General features: G+C 40.7%; 2 protein-coding genes and 1 pseudogene across 20 annotated transcripts in view; 1 reads left to right on the forward strand and 2 right to left on the reverse strand.

The window, feature by feature from the left end:
- Positions 1–1,594: 1,594 nt before the first annotated feature.
- MRPL33 (mitochondrial ribosomal protein L33) lies at positions 1,595–11,556 on the forward strand. 10 transcript variants are annotated; one of them, XM_049096122.1, is made up of 6 exons: positions 1,597–2,373; positions 3,145–3,163; positions 3,755–3,857; positions 4,926–5,032; positions 8,773–8,879; positions 11,256–11,556. In XM_049096122.1, exons 1-6 carry the CDS (start codon positions 2,305–2,307, stop codon positions 11,256–11,258), a joined length of 408 nt encoding a protein of 135 aa, XP_048952079.1. In that variant the 5' UTR covers positions 1,597–2,304; the 3' UTR covers positions 11,259–11,556. The 10 variants fall into 10 exon arrangements, with proteins under 10 accessions (XP_048952082.1, XP_048952079.1, XP_048952080.1 ...); XM_049096123.1 differs by having other exon boundaries at positions 1,598–2,373; positions 3,755–3,827; XM_049096125.1 differs by lacking the exons at positions 8,773–8,879; positions 11,256–11,556 and adding an exon at positions 11,087–11,249 and having other exon boundaries at positions 1,595–2,373.
- Positions 3,869–8,775, reverse strand: LOC112664606 (40S ribosomal protein S4-like; annotated as a pseudogene).
- A 391-nt stretch (positions 11,557–11,947) lies between the features above and the next one.
- RBKS (ribokinase) overlaps positions 11,948–21,860 on the reverse strand; it is a 92,817-nt gene continuing 82,904 nt past the window's right edge. For all 10 annotated transcript variants that reach the window (XM_025454314.3, XM_035701058.2, XM_025454312.3 and 7 more), the window contains one exon: positions 11,948–13,552. In XM_025454314.3, coding sequence (XP_025310099.1) covers positions 13,379–13,552 — 174 coding nt within the window. In that variant the 3' untranslated portion in view covers positions 11,948–13,378. The remainder of the gene's footprint in view (positions 13,553–21,860) is intronic.

The following is a 21,860-nucleotide window of genomic DNA, read 5'->3' on the forward strand; positions in this document are numbered from 1 at the left end:
GAAATTATTGTTAATTTTTGTAGGAGAGAAAGTAGTATAGTTATAATCTTAGTCTTGACAGATACCTACTTAAATGTGTAGGGGTGAAGGGTTATGATTTCTGCAATTTACTTTCATATAGCTTAGCAAAAAAACATATAAAATATACTTATTTATTCAGTATACATAGCAGAATGTTAACATTTGTAGAACTGGGTATATGGTGTCTTCATTGCACTATCCTTTCAACTTTTTGATATGCTTGAAATGCTTCTTTATAGAAAACTTGGGGAAAATACAGGGTCTGAAACTCATTGGTGGCAAATGGATTTTTAAAAAGACAGCAGGTGCCTCTGATATAACATCAGGGATGAGAATCACTGATCCAATGCTCCACTGAACATGAAACTGAGGTGTGAATAGCTGACTTTCCAAAGGACAGAACAAAGGCTAAAATGCATGTTTCTTGGCTTCCAGTCCTGGGTTCCTTTCTTATATATCCTCTAAAGGGATTTCCTAGATAAGAAACCTGACCTTGAACACCTAAAACTCTGTCAGCAGATGAACTGCACAAGGTAAGGAAGGATTTGGGCGCTTAGAGGGCACTCAATTGTTAGAGTCAGGTTATTAAAAGATTGAAAATCATTAGACGGTGATAAAAACCTATAAGGTACTAAAAGGCAAGGACAGCTGCAATTTATTTTTATTTTTATTTTTTAGAGATTTTATTTATTTATTTGAGAGAGCGAGACTGCACACATGCACAGCAGGGAGGGGTAGAGGAAGAGGGAGAGGGAGATGCAGACTCCTTGAGGAGCAGGGAACCTGATGCAGGCCTCCATCCTAGGACTCTGGGATCATGACTGGACACTTAACTGACTGAGCCACCCAGGTGACCCAGGGACAGTCCTAATTAAAAAAAAAAAAAAGGAATAGAAGAACTAAATTTTATTTTTAATTTTTCCCAAGATTTTATTTATTTGAGAGTTAAGGGGGTGAGAGTGGGAGAGAGAGAGAGAGAGAGCATAAGCAGAGGGGAGGGGCAAAGGGAGAGGGAGAAGCAAACTCCCTGCTGAGCAGGGAGCTCCATGCAGGGCTCTATCTGGGAACCCTGGGATCATGACCTGAGCTGAAGGTAGATGCTCAACCAGCTGAGCCACCCAGGTGCCCCATGAAGAGCTACATTTTCTTTCGAATAATTTTATTACTTTTTGTGAAGAGAATCCATGAGATTGAATTTTATTTCACGTTTGTAAGATTTAATATACAGACAAAATCACAGATTAGGAAAAAAATCCAGAAGTCCTGATTATTAGTTGGGAAATGAGGTTACAGATGCTCTTGGTGTTGAAAGAGCCCAGATTCCTTGCAGAGAGACGTGAAGAATTGAAGATGCAAATTAGTAGTAGGTCCCAACGTCTAGTGGGAAAGGCATGAGTCTCCATACAAGCCCTGTGTTGGAATTCTGACTCTGCCATTTACTAGTTTTGTGACACTGAACAAGTTACGTGAAGACCCCAAACCTGTTGTCCAGCCCCTCTTGGAGGTACTGTAGCAGGTGCAGCAGGTGCTCGGATACAGCAGTTAACAGAAGATGCTCAAGGTGGTGCCCTCTTAGAAATCCAACAGATTAAGGAATGGGGGGTCTTCAGGTGGGAGTTCTAACTCTAAAGAGACTGAGAGCAGCTCTTAACCAGGTGGAGATGAAATTGGTTGGGGAGAGGCAAACGAAGGAAACTTTTTTTTTTTTTTTTTAGATTTTATTTATTTATTCATGAGAGAGACAGAGGCAGAGACACAGGCAGAGGGAGAAGCAGGTCCTCGAGGGGAACCTGATGTGGGACTCGACCTCAGGACCCCAGGTTCATGTCCTGAGCCAAAGGCAGATGCTCCACCACTGAGCCACCCAGGCGTCCCCAAAGGAAACATTTTAAGGAAATACAGGGGGGACCTGATAGCCTGGAGCAGCTGAGAAACACAGTTCCTATGGCTTTAAGGCAGGTGGTGGCGATTATTTAATGAAACAAGTGTGTAAGGACCTAACTCTGACCCAGAAGTAAGAGGAAGGGCCTAGGGCGCGGACCTGAGCGCTTTTAAACTCATTCTCTGGTAGGGAGGGGATTCCAACCTCCAACCCCACTGCAGTAAGACGCCGGGCCTGCAACGAACTCAAGCCACCGGTGGGGGAGGGCCTGAAGATTTATATGGGGGCGTGGCCTCGGGCAGCTCCCGACGTCCTCTTCCGGGACAAGGTGTGTGCCCCGGAAGCAGTTGTTTGTTGAGCGACTTTGGGCCCGTTTCGGAGACCGCGGGGGTGTTGTCACCATGTTCCTGTCCGCGGTCACCTGTGAGTGGGGCTGGAGGCGGCGGCAGGGCCTTCGGCGAGGGCGAGAGGCAGGCGTCGGGACGGTGCGGGGTCGGGGGCACGCGGCGGCCGGGAAGCTGGCGCTGCGACTCTCCAGGCTTTCTGGACTACAACGTCCGGCATGCCCCGCGGCGCGCCTCCCCTTTGGGGGCGGGTGGTACTTGGAGGAGGGGGTCTGCGGCGCTGGTTCTGGGTCCCGTTGGGGTCCGACGCGGGGACTGTAGAGTCTGAACAGCAGGAGCGGGGCGCTTTTCCCCGTCCTCTGTACGGACATGTTGGTACAATCCCTGCATGTCCGAATTGGGGGAAAAACCTCAGAATTTTTAGTTCACTTGCTTCGAACTCTGAAGATGGGGAAATGGCCTGAGCCGGGCAGTGATTTACCCTAAGTCAGAACAGCTGGGCTCTCGGTAGTTTCCCTCCTCCACCTAATATGACGGTGGTTCCAATTAGCGTCGGCTAACTTGTCAAACCAGTGGCTTGTTCCATTGCAAATATTTTGCACTTTAGGAGAGGAACATACGGAGCAGATCTTAGAAAGATTTGGAAAGTAACCGGTCCACCTGAAAAGAGACTGTGCAAAGCATTATATCCAGAATTGTGTTGGTCTTCTTGGATCTTTGTCTTCCTTCTAGAATCCTAGCGGGAGCTCTACAAGCTAGGGAGTAGTTGAATGGCAAGCCATGGCCTACTTCGTTACTTACATATATGTATTACAGACATTTCTATGAACTTTGCATAAAAAAGCTAATAAATTGATATTTTCTTTTCTCTTTCAACCTTTCCTCTCTGCAAAAAAGTTGCCAAGAGCAAGTCAAAGTAAGTAAGGTTTTTCTTTCTTTCTTTCTTTTTTTTTTTTTTACTTGTTTATGTTCAATTTGTTTTTCCAGCCACTGCCAGTACTTCCTTAGGTTTAACTAAGCATTTGGTCTGGATTTTCTGAAAGTTGGTTTGAGGATTATTTACTTGGGGAATTGTTTTGGCTCTATGAATTCTTTCAAAAAATATTTTCCCTTCTGCCCAACGACCTACTTAAGTGAGTGTTTAAATAATTGAAGAAGCTCTTGTTGTCTTGTTCCTAAACAAAACATCAGGGTTCCCATGCTCTCTTTTTGGACTACCACCATATTTCTGTGTCCTCAGAGGGAGGACCCAGGGCCATTTGTCTGGATCCCACCCACTACAGGAATCAGGCTGAACAAGCTGTGATTTGATTGAACTACAGTCAGTTTTAATGAGTTTTGTAATCCTTTGCATTCATGGAATGAGCATTTCAAAAATAGCAAAGATGAAAGATTCCACACTATACCAGAGAGACTATAAATACCAAAGTGGCATCTCAAAATAAATTTTGTAGACAATAACTGAAGTAAGATTTTCTGTGTTAAAAATAGGAAAATTCTTTTCCAGGAAAAAAAAAATTGGAAAATTCTAATGCAGCCTTTGCTTACAACCCAAGACACATCACAGATCATAAAACTAGGTATTTTGGATTAAAGTTAATGAAAAACATGTAAGTTAGTGTTTTCTCCAAGATAGCTTTTATTCATATTGCTTTTCCCACAATCCAGTTATTTATGTTAGGGTTTCCCCCTCCAGGTTCTTTAGGAACCTCCCATGCCTTTGGTTTCTTTAGAGTCACTCCCTGCCTCTAATGTTCTTTGTATCCTTCTTGTGACATCTGTCAAATATGTCTTGCCTTATAGACCTTGTCTACACAACTCACCTTCCTTACTGTACTGTTGGTTCCTGGCGGGGGCAGCTATAGCCTTTTAGAACTTTGCAATTCCTGTAGTGCATTCCACAGAGTAAGCACTTAATAAGTATTTGTTAAATCTTTTTGAATGAATGACTAATTATTGTCTTTCTTAATTAGCAAGTGTATGCCTCTTATGTGTGAGGCACTGTGCTAGACATCGAAAAGGAGACAAAGATGTGTAATGTATTGTAGGTGCTACAAATTCTTTTTGGAGTTAGATGAGAAATAAAATAGCATGGTCTACACAGGGAAGCCAGACACATGAAAAAGTAACAGTACAAGGTATTAAAAGGTCTAGTGAGGCAAAACATGAACTTTATTCTTTGGATGACTATAACTTAAAATATGAAGGGGAACAAGGTTTTGCATGTTAGCAGTGTAAAAGTTCCAATCCCTTTATTTTGTCCCTTTCTGACTACTCCTATTGCACATCCTGGAAGAGAGGGCTCTTTCTTGAGATGGCCATCTTCACAATTTCGTGACTGGTCACCTAGCATTACCAATACTTTTGCAAATTCACCCCTCCTGACTTCTGCTCCTTCCAAGAGGTGGGTGTCTGAGTGTTCCCACAATGTGGTTTGATTTTTGTTGTTTGGTTAGTTGATAACCAAGGCACTCTATAATGAAACAAACCTTGGAAATCTGAGCCATTGAAACTGTGGTTTATGGAAAATGTAGGCTGTCTTAGAACTGAATCTTCTTAGGGCTAAGTGATATTCCCACAACTAATACTACTGTACAGAGTTCTCACAATACGCCATCCTCCTGTGACTGACTTTAGTCTATTTCCTCAGCTTGTAATAGCCTCTTTTTAAATCTTAGAACCATTCTGGTGAAAATGCTGAGCCAAGCTGGAACAGGTTACTCCTTCAACACTAAGAGAAGCCGACTACGGGAGAAACTCACTCTCTTACATTATGACCCAATTGGTAAGATTCAGATAAATTACTCCAAAATAAATTCAGATGCTTTCAAGGTCTGCTGCCCTTTCCAGAATGAAGCTTAACATATCTTGGCAGTTTTGCAGCCCCTTTAATTCTGTAGCATTCAGTTAGCAAGTGAGTTTTGAATGTTTACTGTAGTGCCACTTACTGTCCCAGGTGCTGGGATATACCAGGACACATTCAAGCTTAGTCTCCGCACTCGTGGTACTTATAATCTGGTTTGGAAGGGAGAGAAAGAAAGAAGAAAATGATGTTCTTCTCAGTGCTTTGAGAGACACAAACGGGATGCTGAGATACAGCATAAAGTTGGGAAGAGGCAGATTTCACCTCTATTCTATCCTTTAGATAGGTTTCTTTCTGGGAAGGAAACCAGCCATGTAAAAAGTATAGCTGATACTGTTCTGGAAACAAAGAAAAGAGTATCTTCAGAAAGAAAGGAACTATTCTCCTGGGATCATCTGACAGTGGCAAGCAGTTAGGTCAGTCCAGATTTGAATTTAAGAAGTATGGTATCTGTATATTAGTGCTGGAAGATAAGAAAAGTCCTTTTCCATTTTATACCCTCTGCTAAAATGCAATAATAAATGGTAACTTTAAATGGTCTCAGTAAGGGGCACCTGGGTGACTCATTCGGTTAAGTGTCTGCCTTAGGCTCAGGTCATGATGCCAGGGTCTTGGGATTAAGCCCCACATTGGGCTCCTGGCTTAGTAGAAAGTCTGCTTTGCCTTCTTCTCCCCCTGCCTGTGCTTTCTCTTTCTCTCTCTCAATAAATTTTTTTTAAAGGTCTCAGTAGATAGAAGTATTTGTCCAAAAGAGACAAGTGTTCCCAAGGCCAGATTGCCTGCTTACAAACAAAAGACAGCAGCTGATTGCTATTGGTAGGAGCCCAATTTTGTTTTTGGATTTCATGAGCAGATTTATATAAACTAGCAAACAAATTATTTATTTTAAAACTCCAGGCCATTTGTTTCATTTTTGTGTCCTGGATTCTGAACAGTCTCTTTATAATTGCTTCTTAATAAGAACTGTACTGGAGCTTCTGGGTTGGTGACCGTGTAGTGATTGTGGGAGGGTGACCTGCTGGGAAAGGGCATAGAAGCTTTGTGCCCCTTCCCCATACCTTGCCTCTGTGTGTCACTTTTGTCTGGCTCTTCCTGAGTTACTAATCCCTGGTAGCTGCTATCAAGATTTTTCTTCTTCTTTTTAAATCATGCTGTATTATCTTTAATTAAACATAATTCCAGTCACATCACCTGCAGACCATTTTACCCACTGCTCTGGCTGCCAGTCTCTAGTCTCTCTCTCTCAAGCAGTGGTGAGGCAGATACCCTTTCAATGGGGAAAGGAAATGGTTTGTTGCTTTTGCCAATAACAAAAATGTTGGAGAGCCGGGTGGCAAAGCTCTGGTATTGGTATCTTTCACATGAACTACATCAAAAGAACCAGGGTGTCTGTCTGTTGGTAATCACACCAATTCTTCCCAGGTTAGCACCTCCAGTCACCATACACAGATTACCAGTGTCAAACTTGATGAAATCAGTAATCTTTCCAGTCTCCAAATCAGTCTGAATGGTGTCCTTCACCTTGATGAGCTCAAGATTTCACATGGTGTGAGCATCATGGGTCACCAGTTGAGGGATTCCTTTTGTCCCAACAAAGATCTTTCTCAGTTTGCACAACTTCTATTTGACCTCCTCAGGTGTGATGTGATGAATAGCAAAGCATCCCTTGGGGTCATACATCAGATGGATGTCTTGTCAATGCTGGTGACATCCATAAAACCAGCAGGGTAGGTTATATCGGTTCAGACCTTGCCATCAATCTTAATAAAACGCTGCAAACAGATCTTCTTTACCTAATCTCCTGTTAGGGCATACGTAAGTCTGTTCCTTAGGAAAATGATGAGTGGGAGACATTCTCTGAGGTTGTGGGGACCAGTAGATGGATGAGAAGCAAACACACTGGTCAGTTTATCTAGCATCTAGTGCTTTGGAGCTGCACATGCTTCAGATGCTTCTTGAGACCACGAGCCATGGCTATGCTAGGGCACAAAAAGAGAGCAGAATTGAGTTGAATTGTAAGACACCCAATTGGTGATCAGAATTGAACTGGTATCAGAATCCTATTCCCAAAATTAATCTCTTATATAATGAAAGACAGTTACTTAACCTCATAATCAGCTTTTTCATTAACTAAGACCTCATAGACTCTTACTTCTGGCCGAGATGGAATAATAGGAACGGAATTTCCCTTCCCCCCCTGGAAACAACAAAAGGACAATAAAGGCAATAAAAGACAGTGATCCCTAAAAGAAAGGAAACAAACAAGTGCTTTGAATGATCAAAAAAAAAAAAATGGAAAGGTCTGTCTTACCTATACAAATCTCGTATCTTCAGATGTCATGAACACAAGCACCTGTACTCTCCAGGCAATGTCCATTTTGTAGATGAGAAATCTCTTGTCAAGAATCTTGATTAATCAAGGACACACAGCTAAAATATGTTTAAACAAAGATTTGAACTCAAGACTGTCTGACTCCAAAGCCTGGGCCCTAAACTACTCTATGTAGGGACCTGTTAATGAGAGGTTTCACAGGAGGTTAAACCCAGCAGTGCATGATGTCTGGGCAGGCTCTAAGTGTGAATCCTGGCTAACAGCTACATTTTACATTCATAGCCACCTTCAGAGTCTGTACAGAAGGTCTCACAACCACTATTGAACCGTTCATTATGCTGCATTCATTAATGTCTAAGAAAAATAAAAATATCACCTTCAAAATAAGCCCTGTTGTCAGCTTAAAATTGGATAATTTCCATTCTTCAACAAAAGTAAAATTCCCTGCTGTTTTTATGGTGTTAAAATTTTTGGTCATTCTTTATCATAACATAAAAGAGATTCTAGGTTTGTACCTGATGATTGGGAGTCTGAATTTCAGGGTGATACCTCATATGGTAGAAAAATTACTAGAATGATAGAGTATGTGTCTTAGTCCTTTTGGGTTGCTATAACAAAATACCACAGACTAGGTGGCTTATAAACAACAGAAATTTATTTCTCAGAGTTCTGGGCCTGGGAATTTCCAAGATCAAGGTGCCAGCATGGTTGCTTTCTGGTGAAGGCCCTCTTCCTAGTAGCCTGTGGAAGGGCAAGTAGGCATTGTGGAGGTCTTTTATAATGCGTTACTCCTGTTCATGAAAACGTCCTCATGACCAAAGTACTCCCCAGAGGCCCCCACCTCCTAATACCATCCTGTTTGGGGTTAGGATTTCAACATATGCATTTGGGGTAGGGAGACCACAAGTATTCAGACCACAGCAATATGATACTGAGTTGGTGTGGTATTTTTCTCCCTCTGATTTCTTTAGATCAGCTGATGAAAACTCAGAGTGATGAACTTTAAAGTAATTGTTTTTCTAGCATTAAGCTCCCTTAGAGTTTATTTTTAGGAACTTGTCCACTGTTAACAAATGTTACTTGAATAACCTTTTATATTTTCAGTATGAAAATGTATCAGGATTTTCATACTTAGTGTAGAAGTGTTAGGAGCTTATTATTAGATTGATTTTAAGTTTTGAGATTGGGAAAGAACACAACCATGAGCAGTTCTGATCATAAGTTGAAAGTGGGAGAAACAGATTCATATATAAATTTCAAACAAACTGTTAGAGCTTTTCTGATAAGGGATGGTCTAAACCTTGACCGCACAACTTTGTCTTTTCTGAAGAAGAAAATGTTCTGGGACAGTGGACTGCTTGGCTTTCTGCCCACCTCCTGAATACCCTGCAGGCCAGAATGATGATGTTCGCCTTGGGGCCTGCCCCATTGCCCAAGGTACCAAATAGCTTGGCAGTTCTCCCAGCATATATTATTGCAGTGAGTAAATGGTTAGTTTAAGGGTAATGTTTTATTGGTCTACTTTATAAAGGAAACAGAAGAGTTCCCAATTATTTGAGCATTTCATAGCATACTCTGGCTAGAACCAGTTTGTGTCTTTTCAGACTCCTTTTCCTCATATAAAACTAGATGCTCATTTGCAACGAGGAAGGATTAAAGGCTGAGGCGTAAGCTTATTTAACTTTGCTAAATATATGAAGGCTTGGGATCCCTGGGTGGCGCAGCGGTTTGGCGCCTGCCTTTGGCCCAGGGCGCGATTCTGGAGACCCGGGATCGAATCCCACGTCGGGCTCCCTGTGCATGGAGCCTGCTTCTCCCTCTGCCTCTGTCTCTGCCTCTCTCTCTCTGTATGACTATCATAAATAAATAAAAAAAAATTAAAAAAAATATATGAAGGCTTATCGTAAAGAAAATGAAAACTTGTCAGTTTTGATTCCTTGGATGACTAAACAAGACAATATAGACTTTAATTGAAGCAGAATAGATCTAGGTTAGATGTAAGGAAAGAGTTTGACAGATTCATTCTTCTATGAATTAAGCAGCTAATATTTTGACAGAAAATTATGTTTATGATTATGGATAGCAATGTGTCCTTTCAATTCAACTGTATACCTGACAACAATTCTGTGAGGGAGGTGGAGTTATCCCCCTTATAGGGAAGCAAGCTGAAAGCCGAGCATTTTGAGAAATTTGCCCAAAGACTCATAGCAGATATAAATGTAGAGCCCAGGTTTATTTATTTATTTATTTTAAATTTTTATTTATTTATGATAGTCAAAGAGAGAGAGAGACACAGAGAGAGGCAGAGACACAGGCAGAGGGAGAAGGAGGCTCCATGTACCGGGAGCCCGACGTGGGATTCAATCCCGGGTCTCCAGGATTGTGCCCTGGGCCAAAGGCAGGCGCTAAACCGCTGCGCCGCCCAGGTTTAAACCCAGTTTCAACTCCAGGCTCCTACTTTTTCTATGAAATGGACCTAAGTTAACCTTCCTGTTATTATTTTTGAAATCGGGGAGTGCTATAAGGCATTTTAAGAACAATGAAAACCTTACTGCCCAGCACTAGTCCCTGACCTTTCATCCAGGCAATTAGTACTTTTTTAAAGATTTTATTTTTATTTACTTATTTTATTTTATTTTTTGTAAATATTTTATTTATTTATTCATGAGAGACACAGAGAGAGAGGCAGAGACACAGGCAGAGGGAGAAGCAGGCTCCATGCAGGGAGCCTGACGTGGGACTCGATCCCGGGTCTCCAGGATCTGGCCCTGGGCTGAAGGCAGCACTAAACTGCTGAGCCACCTGGGCTGCCCTTCATTTACTTATTTTAGAGAGCATCTGCACATGTATTAGTGAGGGGAGGGGCAGAGAGGAAAGGGGAGGGAGAGAGAATCTTGAGCAGACTGTGCTGAGCATGGAGCCCAAAGCGGGGCTTGATTTTTTTTTTTTTAAAGATTTTATTTATTTATTCACAATAGACATAGACATAGAGAGGCAGAGATACAGGCAGAGGGAGAAGAAGGCTCCATGCCAGGAGCCCGACGCGGGACTCAATCCCGGGACTCCAGGATCGCCCCCTGGGCCAAAGGCAGGCGCCAAACCACTGAGCCACCCAGGGATCCCACGGGGCTTGATTTCTGACCCTGTGATCATGACCTGAGCTGAAACCAAGAGTTGAACACTCAACTGACTGAACCATCCAGGCACCCCAGGCAATTAGTACTTTTGTTTTGGTTTTGTTTCAGAGAGCTATACTCTGTTATGGTATTTTCAATAATGAGATTTTGGTTATAGTTTTCATTCTATTACCATACTACAGAATCCATATTTGGATATATTAAGGCATCTCTGGAAAGTATAAGGTTTGATGTGTATTTACTCTTCTAGCCAGACTGCCTTTTCTTCCTTGGTCTGCTCAGTTCTTGTTGCTTTTTTCTTTGGAGTCCAGCTCTTGTCTGGTCTTGCTAATCTTCTGCAAGAGTGTTCATTAACTGGGTGAAGACTTTGAGTGCTTTCCATGCTTTGTTCCTTGCTTTTTTTAATTTGGATATTTCACATTGGGTGAGAAATGACTTTGTGGGGTACCAAATGTGCCACTGATTGGCTGGTGAGCCTTCCCTTGGCTTCCTTCCCATTTTCTCTAGGTTTCTCTGGCCTCTGGGATTGAGGAACTGAGTTTGCAAATCTGCTCCATCCCCGTGTCAGAGGAATAGTAAAATAAGAAAAAGGAGAGTACTTGTAGTCTGATAGGTATTTTTATTTAGAAATGGTGATGCTTTTAGTTTTCTGCTACAACTCATTTTTCTCTTACAGTGAAAACAAAAGTCCTCTTTGTGGAACAGAAGAAAATACGCTCCCTCTAAACAATGGATTGAAAATGAATTTGATTTATAAATGAGAAGACTAAGGGCGGGATACTGATTCAGAAATTCTGCAGTGTGTAATAAAAGAAGAGGAAATAGCACGGAATCACTGCCTCCTGTGATTTGAAGGCCATTGTGAAGAAAAACAATGTACTGAAAGAAAGTTCTTCATATTAGGACATATATCATTGCATCACATTTATTTATCTTTCTGGATATTTTTATAGCCCTTAATAAAAAATATTAAAATAGCCTGTGCTATTGTCTCTTAGTGATGTTTTCCCCCACTCTTTGAAATAAAAAACAACTATATTACTAAAGAATAACCATTGTTTCATATAAAAGAAAGTTTCCATAATGAAACTTGTGCAAGACTTTCCAGTCTGCTCCTCTTTGTACTTCATAGGAAAGGCAGAGTCACTCTCCAGAGTGATCTTGAAAAAACTCTTGTGTGATATAACAGGGTAATGCTGAACAGGAATAAGAAGTGGGCCAGCGTTGTAACACAAAAGAAACCATGAGAACTTTTGTTGTGTGCTTATATAATTAGGAAAAATGCCATTGGTCCAATTCTCAAACTTAGGTCACTAAAGCAGTATCTAGGAGTTTCTAGGAATGCTTTGGACTCCCTTTATCTTCTAATTTCCTTTTTTTTTTTTTTTTTTTTTTAAAGAACTATAGTATTTCCATAGAGACACAGCTAGGACTTCTGCAGCATGGTACCACACAGCTAACCAACATGGAAATTCCACTGATAATCCCTAATGTTCACGTAAAGTAAGACTGCCCTACCCAGATCCATATACTTTCTCAAGCTATTGTTTACTACAGATTTTCAGAATTATTCAGTTTTCTTCTTTTAAAGATTTTTTTATTCATGAGACGGAGAGGCAGAGACCTAGGCAGAGGGAGAAGCAGGCTCCATACAGGGAGCCTGATGTGGGACTCAATCCGGGACTCCAGGATCACACCCTGAGCTGAAGGCAGGCGCTTACTGCTGAGCCACCCAGGCATCCCAATTTTCTTCTGATCACATTTCTGATTGAATATAAGAAGGATCAGCTTCTGTTTTGAGTTGTGCTGGTTCATATCCTACACCATTTAAAGCATTTATGTAGAAGACTGATGGTGTGCTCACCATGACCCCAAGCATGAGGAAACCAGTGTTCCCTCCCTGTGGCCCACCCTGTCTATGGAGGATACGTAAGAATGGCTTTGCCTTTCTGAAGTTGGAATTAGATGTAGACAGTTGTTGACTTTCAGGGGGCTTGTGGTATTATAGTCCATTAGCTATTTTCTGGCATCTTTTGTTAAAACTCTGCCTCAAAGTAATAATAGGTGAGATCTTCGCTTTTTTTTTTTTTGGTTGAAACTATATATATGATACTGGGTTACAAGAAAAATTGTTCACCTGATCCTGGGCAAGCCTGACACAAAGGGTCTGTGACACACAGGAATCACCATTAAAAACAAAGCAAAACAACAGCTTAAAATCTGGCTTAACAAATGATTCGTCCCTTCAGCACATGAGCTTAATGTGGCCCACAGGTGGTGTTTACGTTTTTAAAAAAATCAATTGCTGATACAAACATTGATAAAATTTCAATGAACATCCAAGCTTCTGGTTTCCCTGGCAAAACAAGCTTTGGCAACACTAAGGCTGAGTATCAGCTGTCCCTCTTAGGGACTGCTTGAACAGTCCATGTGCCCCCTTTATTTAACATTCTCTGCTCCGACTCTAGATATTGTTATCCACAACCCTTGATCTATGGTGGACACACAGTGTTCATAATCTGTTGGCTAGTGAGTTTGCTGGTTCCTGCTGGTGCTAATGTTTGTATAGTTCCCGGGCATGGGATCTTAATTTTGGTTGGCTCTTGCAAATACATAAAAAGCAAAGAAATCATCATTATAAAAGAATAAGTGAAAGCTGGAGGATGACTTCATAAATCAACATATTTGCAAATAAAGGAGAAGAGGGTATTTTATAGTAAGCTGCTGGCTAAGAGGAGCCACCTCCCTCCCCCAAGTACATTTTATTTCCAGGTATGTTTATTTTAGGGTTAGTAGTAATCAAAACAGATCAAGTGGCAGGTCTTTTTTGTATGGATAAGATGACTGTGTTCCTGCAGCCTGGACGCTGACTGCAGCGATGAAATTGGATCTCTTGAGCATTTCTTCCAAGGACAGATGTGGGTAGTAAGCCAGGTAGAAGGCCAAAGCCCCCACGAAACTGTCACCAGCACCCTGAAATTAAAAGCATAGTTGTGGAGATAAGCATTAGTCACCTGGTGTCCAGATTGTATTTTAGAACTATTCAAGTACACTTCTTATTTTAAAAGATTTACATAAAAGGTAAAAGGTAGTACACAGGTTCCATATACCCCACATCCAGGTAATGTCTAGTAACCCCTGGTAATGTGCTACATGTGTCATAATGGTGAAATAGTATTGATATTAGTTGAACTCCATACTTAATTAATTTGGATTTCACTAGTTTTGCTTAATGTCCTTTTTTTTGTCCCAAGATCTCCTCCAGGATACCCTATTACATTAAGTTGTCATGGCTCCTTAGACTCCTATAGGCTGTGAAGTTTCTTGGACATTCTTTGTTTTTTTAAGATTTTGTTTATTCATGACACACACACACACACACACACACACACACACACACACACAGAGGCAGAGACACAGGCAGAGGGAGAAGCAGGTTCCATGCAGGGAGCCCAACCTGGGACTCAATCCCCAGTCTCCAGGATCAGGCCCTGGGCTGAAGATGGGGCGCTAAGCTGCTGAGCCACCCGGGCTGCCCACATTCTTTTTGATGACCTTGATAGTTTTGAGGATGGGTCAGATATTTTGTAGAATGTGCCTCAGTTGGGATGTTTCTCTCATAGTTAGAGTGTGGTTACGGTTTTTGGGAGGAAGACCACAGAGGTGAAGCGTCATTCTCTCATCACATATATCAAGAGTACATACTGTCATGGGGACTTGCCACTGATAATATTAATCTTGATTACTTGGCTAAGGCAGTCTTTGCCAGCTTTCTCCACTGTAAAGTTACTTTCCTCTCTCTTTACAAGAGAAGTAAGTCATTAAGTGTAGTCCACACTTAAGGGGAAGAGCAGAGTATTATTTGGAATTCTCTATGGGAAATTTGCCTCCCCATTTATTCAGCCACCTAATTATATCTGAATGAACTCATGGGTCTTTTTTTTTTTTTTTTTAAAGATTTTAGGAATCCCTGGGTGGCGTAGCGGTTTGGCGCCTGCTTTTGGCCCAGGGCGTGATCCTGGAGACCCGGGATCGAATCCCACATCGGGCTCCCGGTGCATGGAGCCTGCTTCTCCCTCTGCCTGTGTCTCTGCCTCTCTCTCTCTCTCTCTCTGTGTGACTATCATAAATAAATAAATTAAAAAAAAAATAAACCCAATACTTTAAAAAAAAAAGATTTTATTTATTCATGAGAGACAGAGAGAGAGAGACAGAGAGAGGCAGAGACATAGGCAGAGAGAGAAGCAGGCTCCATGCAGGAAGCCTGATGTGGGACTTGATCCCGGGACCCCAGGATCATGCCCTGTGCCAAAAGCAGGCACTAAACCGCTGGGCCACCCAGGGATTCCCCTCATGGGTCTTTAAAATTTTTTTTTTAATTTATTTTTTGGGCTATAATCCAGTACTACATTATTTCATTGCTCAAATGTTCCAGCTTTGGCCATGGGGAGCTCTTTCAGTTGGCTCCTCTGTCCCTTTGATATACCCCCATTGTTTTGTTTCTTGAGTGTTTTACTTTCTGATATTTTAAGATACTCCAGGCTCATCTTTTATTAGTCCCTGCTTTAGCCCTAGATTTAGCCATTTCTCCATTAAAATGGATGCAGAACAGGGTGAGAGCTATTCAGATACCATTTTCAAACTAAATACAGGGAAAAAACAATTGCTTTCCCTTTTCTCTGAAGTTCCAAAGGTCTGAGTTGGTAAAATATATATATATGGGCCCATAGAAATAGAAAACACTAAAGAAAGTCTGTTACTTCTGCCTCAGGCAGGGTAATACCTAGTTATGTGTTCATCTAACAGATATATTTAAATTAATTTAAATATGATTATACAAACTCACTTGAAAAATCATTCTGATATTTAATAGCTTTCAGGGTCATTTTCCAGTTTTTCCCAGTTTGTTGTTCCTTATACCCAAGGGTTTTCTTTTTTTTTTAAATTTTTATTTATTTATGATAGTCACAGAGAGAGAGAGAGAGAGGCAGAGACACAGGCAGAGGGAGAAGCAGGCTCCATGCACCAGGAGCCCGACGTGGGATTCGATCCCGGGTCTCCAGGATCGTGCCCTGGGCCAAAGGCAGACGCGGAACCGCTGCGCCACCCAGGGATCCCCTACTCAAGGGTTTTCATAACAAATCTTGAGGTTATACTTCAGACTTCAGTGAAGAGCCTTGGCACACAAGATTGTTCCAGTTGCAACTAAAGTATTTAATGAGCTATATGCCCAGGACAGCGATGGGTGCTGGTAAAGGGGTGGATTCCCTTTAACCCATTGTGGATTAAATGCTAAGTAGTATGGCAGAGTTTATAAGTGCTGTTGGATTTTTTTTTAAGATTTTACTTATTTATTCATGAGAGACAGAGAGAGAGAGGCAGAGACAAAGGCAGAGGGAGAAGCAGGCTCCCTGAGGGGAGCCCGAAGTGGGACTCGATCCCTGGGACGCTGGGATCATGACCTGAGCCAAAGGCAGACGCTCAACCACTGAGCCACCCAGGCATTCCTATGCTGTTGGATTCTAAGAAAGAGTTTGAAGACAGCCTCCCTGAAGAAGGGAGTTCTTATAGACAAGACAGATTTATAGAGAAGGCAGGCCTCAAGGAACAAAGACACATGAGGAGGAAGGAAAAGAATGAGCTCATGAGACAGTGAATGGCTTTAAGGAGAATGACATTTCCCCTTGTTTACACAGATAAAGCAGTCAGTATTAAACTTGCCAAGGAGTCATAGTAACCCAGGTGTGAATTCAACACTTTCCTTCCTCCCATAAATGTTTTTTGAGTGCCCAAAATGTGTCAGGTGCCACACTACATGCTTTGCAATTGTTTGTATCAGTCTTTCCTGACGGAAACAATGGAGTAAGAGAGACAGGGCTCTTGCCCTCCCTCAATACAATGTTTACAAAACTCACACTCCCGCAAGTGGGGGTGGGGAGGGGAGAGGGACAGACTCCCCACTGAGCTGGGGGCCCAGTGTAGGGCTTGACCCCAGGACCCTGCAGTCATGACCTCAGCAGAAGGCAGACGCTTAACTGAGCTACCTAGGTGCCCCAATATTTGGTTTTCTTTTTCTTTTTTTTAAAGATTTATTTATTTATTTATTCATGATAGATAGATAGATAGATATAGATAGAGAGATAGATAGAGAGATAGATAGAGAGATAGATAGAGAGGCAGAGACACAGGAGGAGGGAGAAGCAGGCTCCATGCTGGGAGCCGGACGTGGGACTCAATCCCGGGACTCCAGGATCGCGCCCTGGGCCAAAGGCAGGCGCTAAATCCCTGAGCCACCCAGGGATCCCCCAATATTTGGTTTTCTTATTTACAAGGCAAGGGGACAGTATTTTTTTCTTTTATGTATCTTTTATATTATTGCTTAAGGTTATTGTTATGAGCTGATAATATTTTTCAAAAAAATTTAAGAGAATAAACATACTTCATGAATAGGTAAGTCATATTTATGTAACTCTTTCACCTTTAACTTGTAGCCTGACCAGTGCAAAGGCACAGGGCTGAGGGGAAACATTTTAGCATCACTGACAGAAATCAGTTTTATATACTCCTGTTGGCTAGTGGAGTTATTTAGCTGCAGACAAGGTCTTTAAGAATGTATAAAAAGCATTGTACTTCTGTCTGAAAAGACTACTGAAATAATTTAAATTGCTTCTCATTATAGCCAAAGCCAGGGAAACAGTGTTTGATAGAACTGTGTGTGTTGGAAGCATTTAGGCAATGGTGATTTTCACAACTTGATTTCCTTTCATTCTTAGTGCTACACACTGTGTTGATAGAAACTACTTTATTAAAAATAGTCTCTCCACATAAAAAACCTCTAAGTTAGGGATGTCTGGGTGACTCAGCGGTTGAGCACCTGCCTTCGGCCCAGAGTATGACCCTGGAGTCCTGGAATCGAGTCCCACATCGGGCTCCCTGCATGGAGCCTACTTCTCCCTCTGCTTATGTTTCTGCCTCTCTCTGTCTCTGTCTCTAATGAATAAATAAATAAAATCTTAAAAAAGCCCCTCTAAACTAGATAGCTTCATTGATAATTCTAGCAAACATTTAAGTAAGAAAAAATACTAATTCTACCCAAATTCTTTCTGAAAGTAGAAGAGCCAAGGAAACTTTCCAAATAAATTTGTAGGGCTAGCATTAGTGTGATACAAAACCCAGGTAATGATAATTCAAGAAAAAAAAAAAAAAAAGACAAAGCAAATCAAAACTTCTCATGAACTTAGATGTAAAAACCTTAAAAAAATTTTAGTAAACTCGTGTGTGTGTGTGTATGTGTGTATCTCATGAACAATAGGGCTTATCCCAGGAATGCAAGATTAGTTTAACATTAAAACTAATTACATTTAAAACTAACATTAAAAAATCAGTGTACGGGCAGCCTGGGTGGCTCAGCGGTTTAGTGCGGCCTTCAGCCCAGGGCGTGATCTTGGAGACCCGGGATCGAGTCCCACGTCGGGCTCCCTGCATGGAGCCTGCTTCTGCCTCTGCCTGTGTCTCTGCCTCTCTCTCTCTGTGTCTCTCATGAATAAATAAATAAAGTCTTAAAAAAAAAATCAGTGTAGTTTTACTATATTAAAAAGTTAAGAAAATTTTAGTAGAAACAGAAAAAGCACTTGACAAAATTCTATACCCATTAATGATAAGAATTCAGCAAAACTGGAATAGGAGGTATAACTTGATCTTCTTGATAAAGGGAATTTATGAAAAATCCAGTGAACTCATGATTAATGAAAAAGATTGAATGATTTTCTCCTGATATTGGAAATAGATCAAGGATGCCTGTACTCACTACTTCTATTTGACATCATACTAGATTGTAGCCAGTGCAATAAGATAAAAAAAAAAAAGGAAAGAAAATAAGATAAAAAGAAAAGGAAGAAGTAAATCTCTTTCTTAGCAGATGGCATAATCACCTATGTAGAAAATCATAAGAAATCCAGCAAAAAAGCTACTAGAAATAGTAGATTTAGCAAGGTCACAGGACACAAGGTCAATATAAAAAAAACAATTGTATTTCTATACAGTAGCAGTGAACAATAAGAAGTTTAAGTAATCAAAACATAACCACATTAGCATAAAAATATTAAGTAGGTTTAAATGAAATCTGTGCAATATAAATGAATATGTGCAAGATTTATACATTCTTACTATGGAAAGTAAAAGAGATTTAAAAAATTCAAATAAATGGTGAGATAAACTATGTTCATGAATTTGGAAAGCCCAGTATTGGTAATGCATCAATTCTTCCTAAACTGATGTATAGTATAGATTCAGAGTAATTCCAATAAAAATCCCAGTTAGCAGTTTTTAGAAGTTGTTAAACTGATCTCTAAAATTTATATGGAAATACAAAGGACCTAGAATAGATAAAACAATTTTGAAAAGAACAAAGCTAGAGGATGTAAACTGATTTCAAGACTTACCATAAGATATAGTAAGCAGACAGTGAGATAGTCATATAAAGACAGACATTGTAGATCATTTGAACAGAAAAGAGTCTGTTAAACAGACCAGCAACTTATTTTTAACAAGGTAATTCAGTGGAGGAAAGGATAGCTTTTTCAACAAGGCAATTTAGTGGAGGAAAGGATAGTGCTGGAAGAAATGGATATCCATATAGAAAAACATGAAACTTCACATAATACACAAAAATTAATTCTAAATGGGCATAGACTCAAATATAAGGGTTAAAACAACAACAACAACAAAAATCTAGGAGAAAACCCCCATATATCTGATAAAGCATTCTTATATTTTAATAGTACAATCCAAAAAGACAAAAATCCCAGTAAAAATGGGCAAAAGTATTGAACAGAGATCTCATCAAAGAAGATACATGGATGGCAAATAAGTATATAAAAAGATGCTTAACATCATTGAACACTAGGGAAGTGCAGATTAAAAACACAATGAGATAATACTGCTTACCCGTTAGAAAGGTTAAATAAAAAAAAAACTAAAAATACTGACTTTTGTTCCAGTGGAACAACTAGAACTCTTATCTGTGGGAATACAAAATGATACAGACACTTTGGAAAAGAGTTTGGCAGTTTCTTACATTATTCAGCATAAACTTATATAGCTGAGCAGTTCTACTCTTAGGTGTCTATGTAAGAGGAATGAAAACATATAGCACACAAACATTTATATGTGAATGGTTATATCAACTTTATAATCATTCCAAGTGGGAAACAATCCAGATGTCCTTGAATGGATAAGTGGGTAAAAAAAAACTGTGGTGGCTTAGCAGTTTAGTGCCGCCTTCAGCCCAGGGCATGATACTGGAGACCTGGGATCGAGTCCCACATCGGGCTCCCTGCATGGAGCCTGCTTCTCCCTCTGCTTCTTTTTTTTTTTTTTTTTTTTAATTTTTTTATTTATTTACTTATGATAGTCACAGAGAGAGAGAGAGAGAGGCAGAGACACAGGCAGAGGGAGAAGCAGGCTCCATGCATCGGGAGCCTGATATGGGATTCGATCCCGGGTCTCCAGGATCGCGCCCTGGGCCAAAGGCAGGCGCCAAACCGCTGCGCCACCCAGGGATCCCTCTGCCTGTGCTTCTGCCTCTCACTCTCTCTCTGTGTCTCTCATGAATAAATAAATAAAATCTTTAAAAAAAACCCCCAAAACCTGTGGTACATCCGTATGGTGGAATACAACTTAGCAACAAAAAGGGAAAGACTGCTAATACAACATGGATAAATCTCAAAAGCATTATCCTAAGTGAAAGAAGTCAAACACAAAACACTACATATTATATGACTTCATTTACATGAAATTCTGGAAAAGGCAGAAGTAGATGACCAAAAAACAGGCCAGAGGGTAGAGAATATCAGCTCCACAAGGTCTATGCAGGGAACTTTCTGGAGTGATTCAAAGTTCTAGAATTATGATTGGTAGTTCAATGCCTCTACATTTGTCAAAACTCATTGAATCATACACTTAAAATGGGTGAAATCTTATGTATGAAAATGACATTTCAATAAAACTGATTTTTTTAAAAGGCAGGGTTGAGGGGTGGAGGGCACTGAGTCATACAGGAGTGTAATATAAGGTTTGAAAACTTTGACAATATCTAATATGATATCTAATAGATAATCGATAATATGATATCTAATAGATAATAGATATCTAATAGATAATAGATATCTAATATCTAAGTACCCTCACCTTATTGCTGATTAAAGTGCATGGTTAAGATAATTTTTGAGACTTAATTGTGGGCCAGTGTTAATTGTCATGATTGGCATATTAGAACCTACTGGGCCTTATACTGTGGGCCCTAATTCCACCTCTGTTCTTCACTACAAATGTTTCTCTCCTTGTGCTGTGGCTTTGTAGTCAGATTTGTATTGAATCTCGGCTTTGCCACTTACTAGCTCTGCGACGTTGGGAAACTACTACAAATTCTCTCTGACTTAGTTTTCTCATAAATAATGAGGCTATTAATATCTCATAGGAATCTTGTGACTCTGTCATTCCTTACTTCTCAGTTTTCTTACCCAAATTCAGTTCACCAAACTCATGTTGTTACTTTAGCTTAGCCTTTCCACCTTACTCTCCTGACCTCTTTGCTCTTCTGCATATTCGTTCCATCTCCCTGCCCTTTGTCCACCCCACTCGGTTCTGTCATGCCCCCCTTTTTCTGTCCACTCATGAAGTATGATTATGCCACTCTTCTTTCCCTTCTCATGTCTTCCTGCAAAACCCCTTTCTTTCCTTTCTTTCGAAGGGCCTGCTCCCTTGTGTCTTCTCGTGACATCCCATTTTGCCACAGCTACTTAAAAACACTTTTTTTTTTTAAAGATTTTATTTATTTATTCATAGAGACACACACACACACAGAGGCAGAGACACAGGCAGAGGGAGAAGCAGGCACCATGCGGGGAGTCCGATGTGGGACTCCATCCCGGGTCTCCAGGATCACACCCTGGGCTGCAGGCGGCGCTAAACCGCTGTGCCACCGGGGCTGCCCTACTTAAAAACACTTTGATTACCTATGTGTTCAACCAAAAATCCCCATAAAAAGTTCTGTTTTCTATTTCCTGTTTGCCTTTGTAAATAGTGGGGTGTAGATGAAAAGTTCAGGTCCATATCAAAAAAGAAATATGCTTGCAATGAGGCTGACCCATCCACAAATGCAGAAGTGATTTATTTATTTCTATTTATTTTAAAGATTTTATTTATTTATTCATGAGAGACACACACACACACAGAGGCAGAGACACAGGCAGAAGGAGAAGCAGGCTCCATGCAGGGAGCC

The sequence above is a fragment of the Canis lupus genome, chromosome 17 (genome assembly GCF_003254725.2).
Source record: "Canis lupus dingo isolate Sandy chromosome 17, ASM325472v2, whole genome shotgun sequence".
In the NCBI taxonomy this organism is placed as follows: domain Eukaryota; kingdom Metazoa; phylum Chordata; class Mammalia; order Carnivora; family Canidae; genus Canis; species Canis lupus.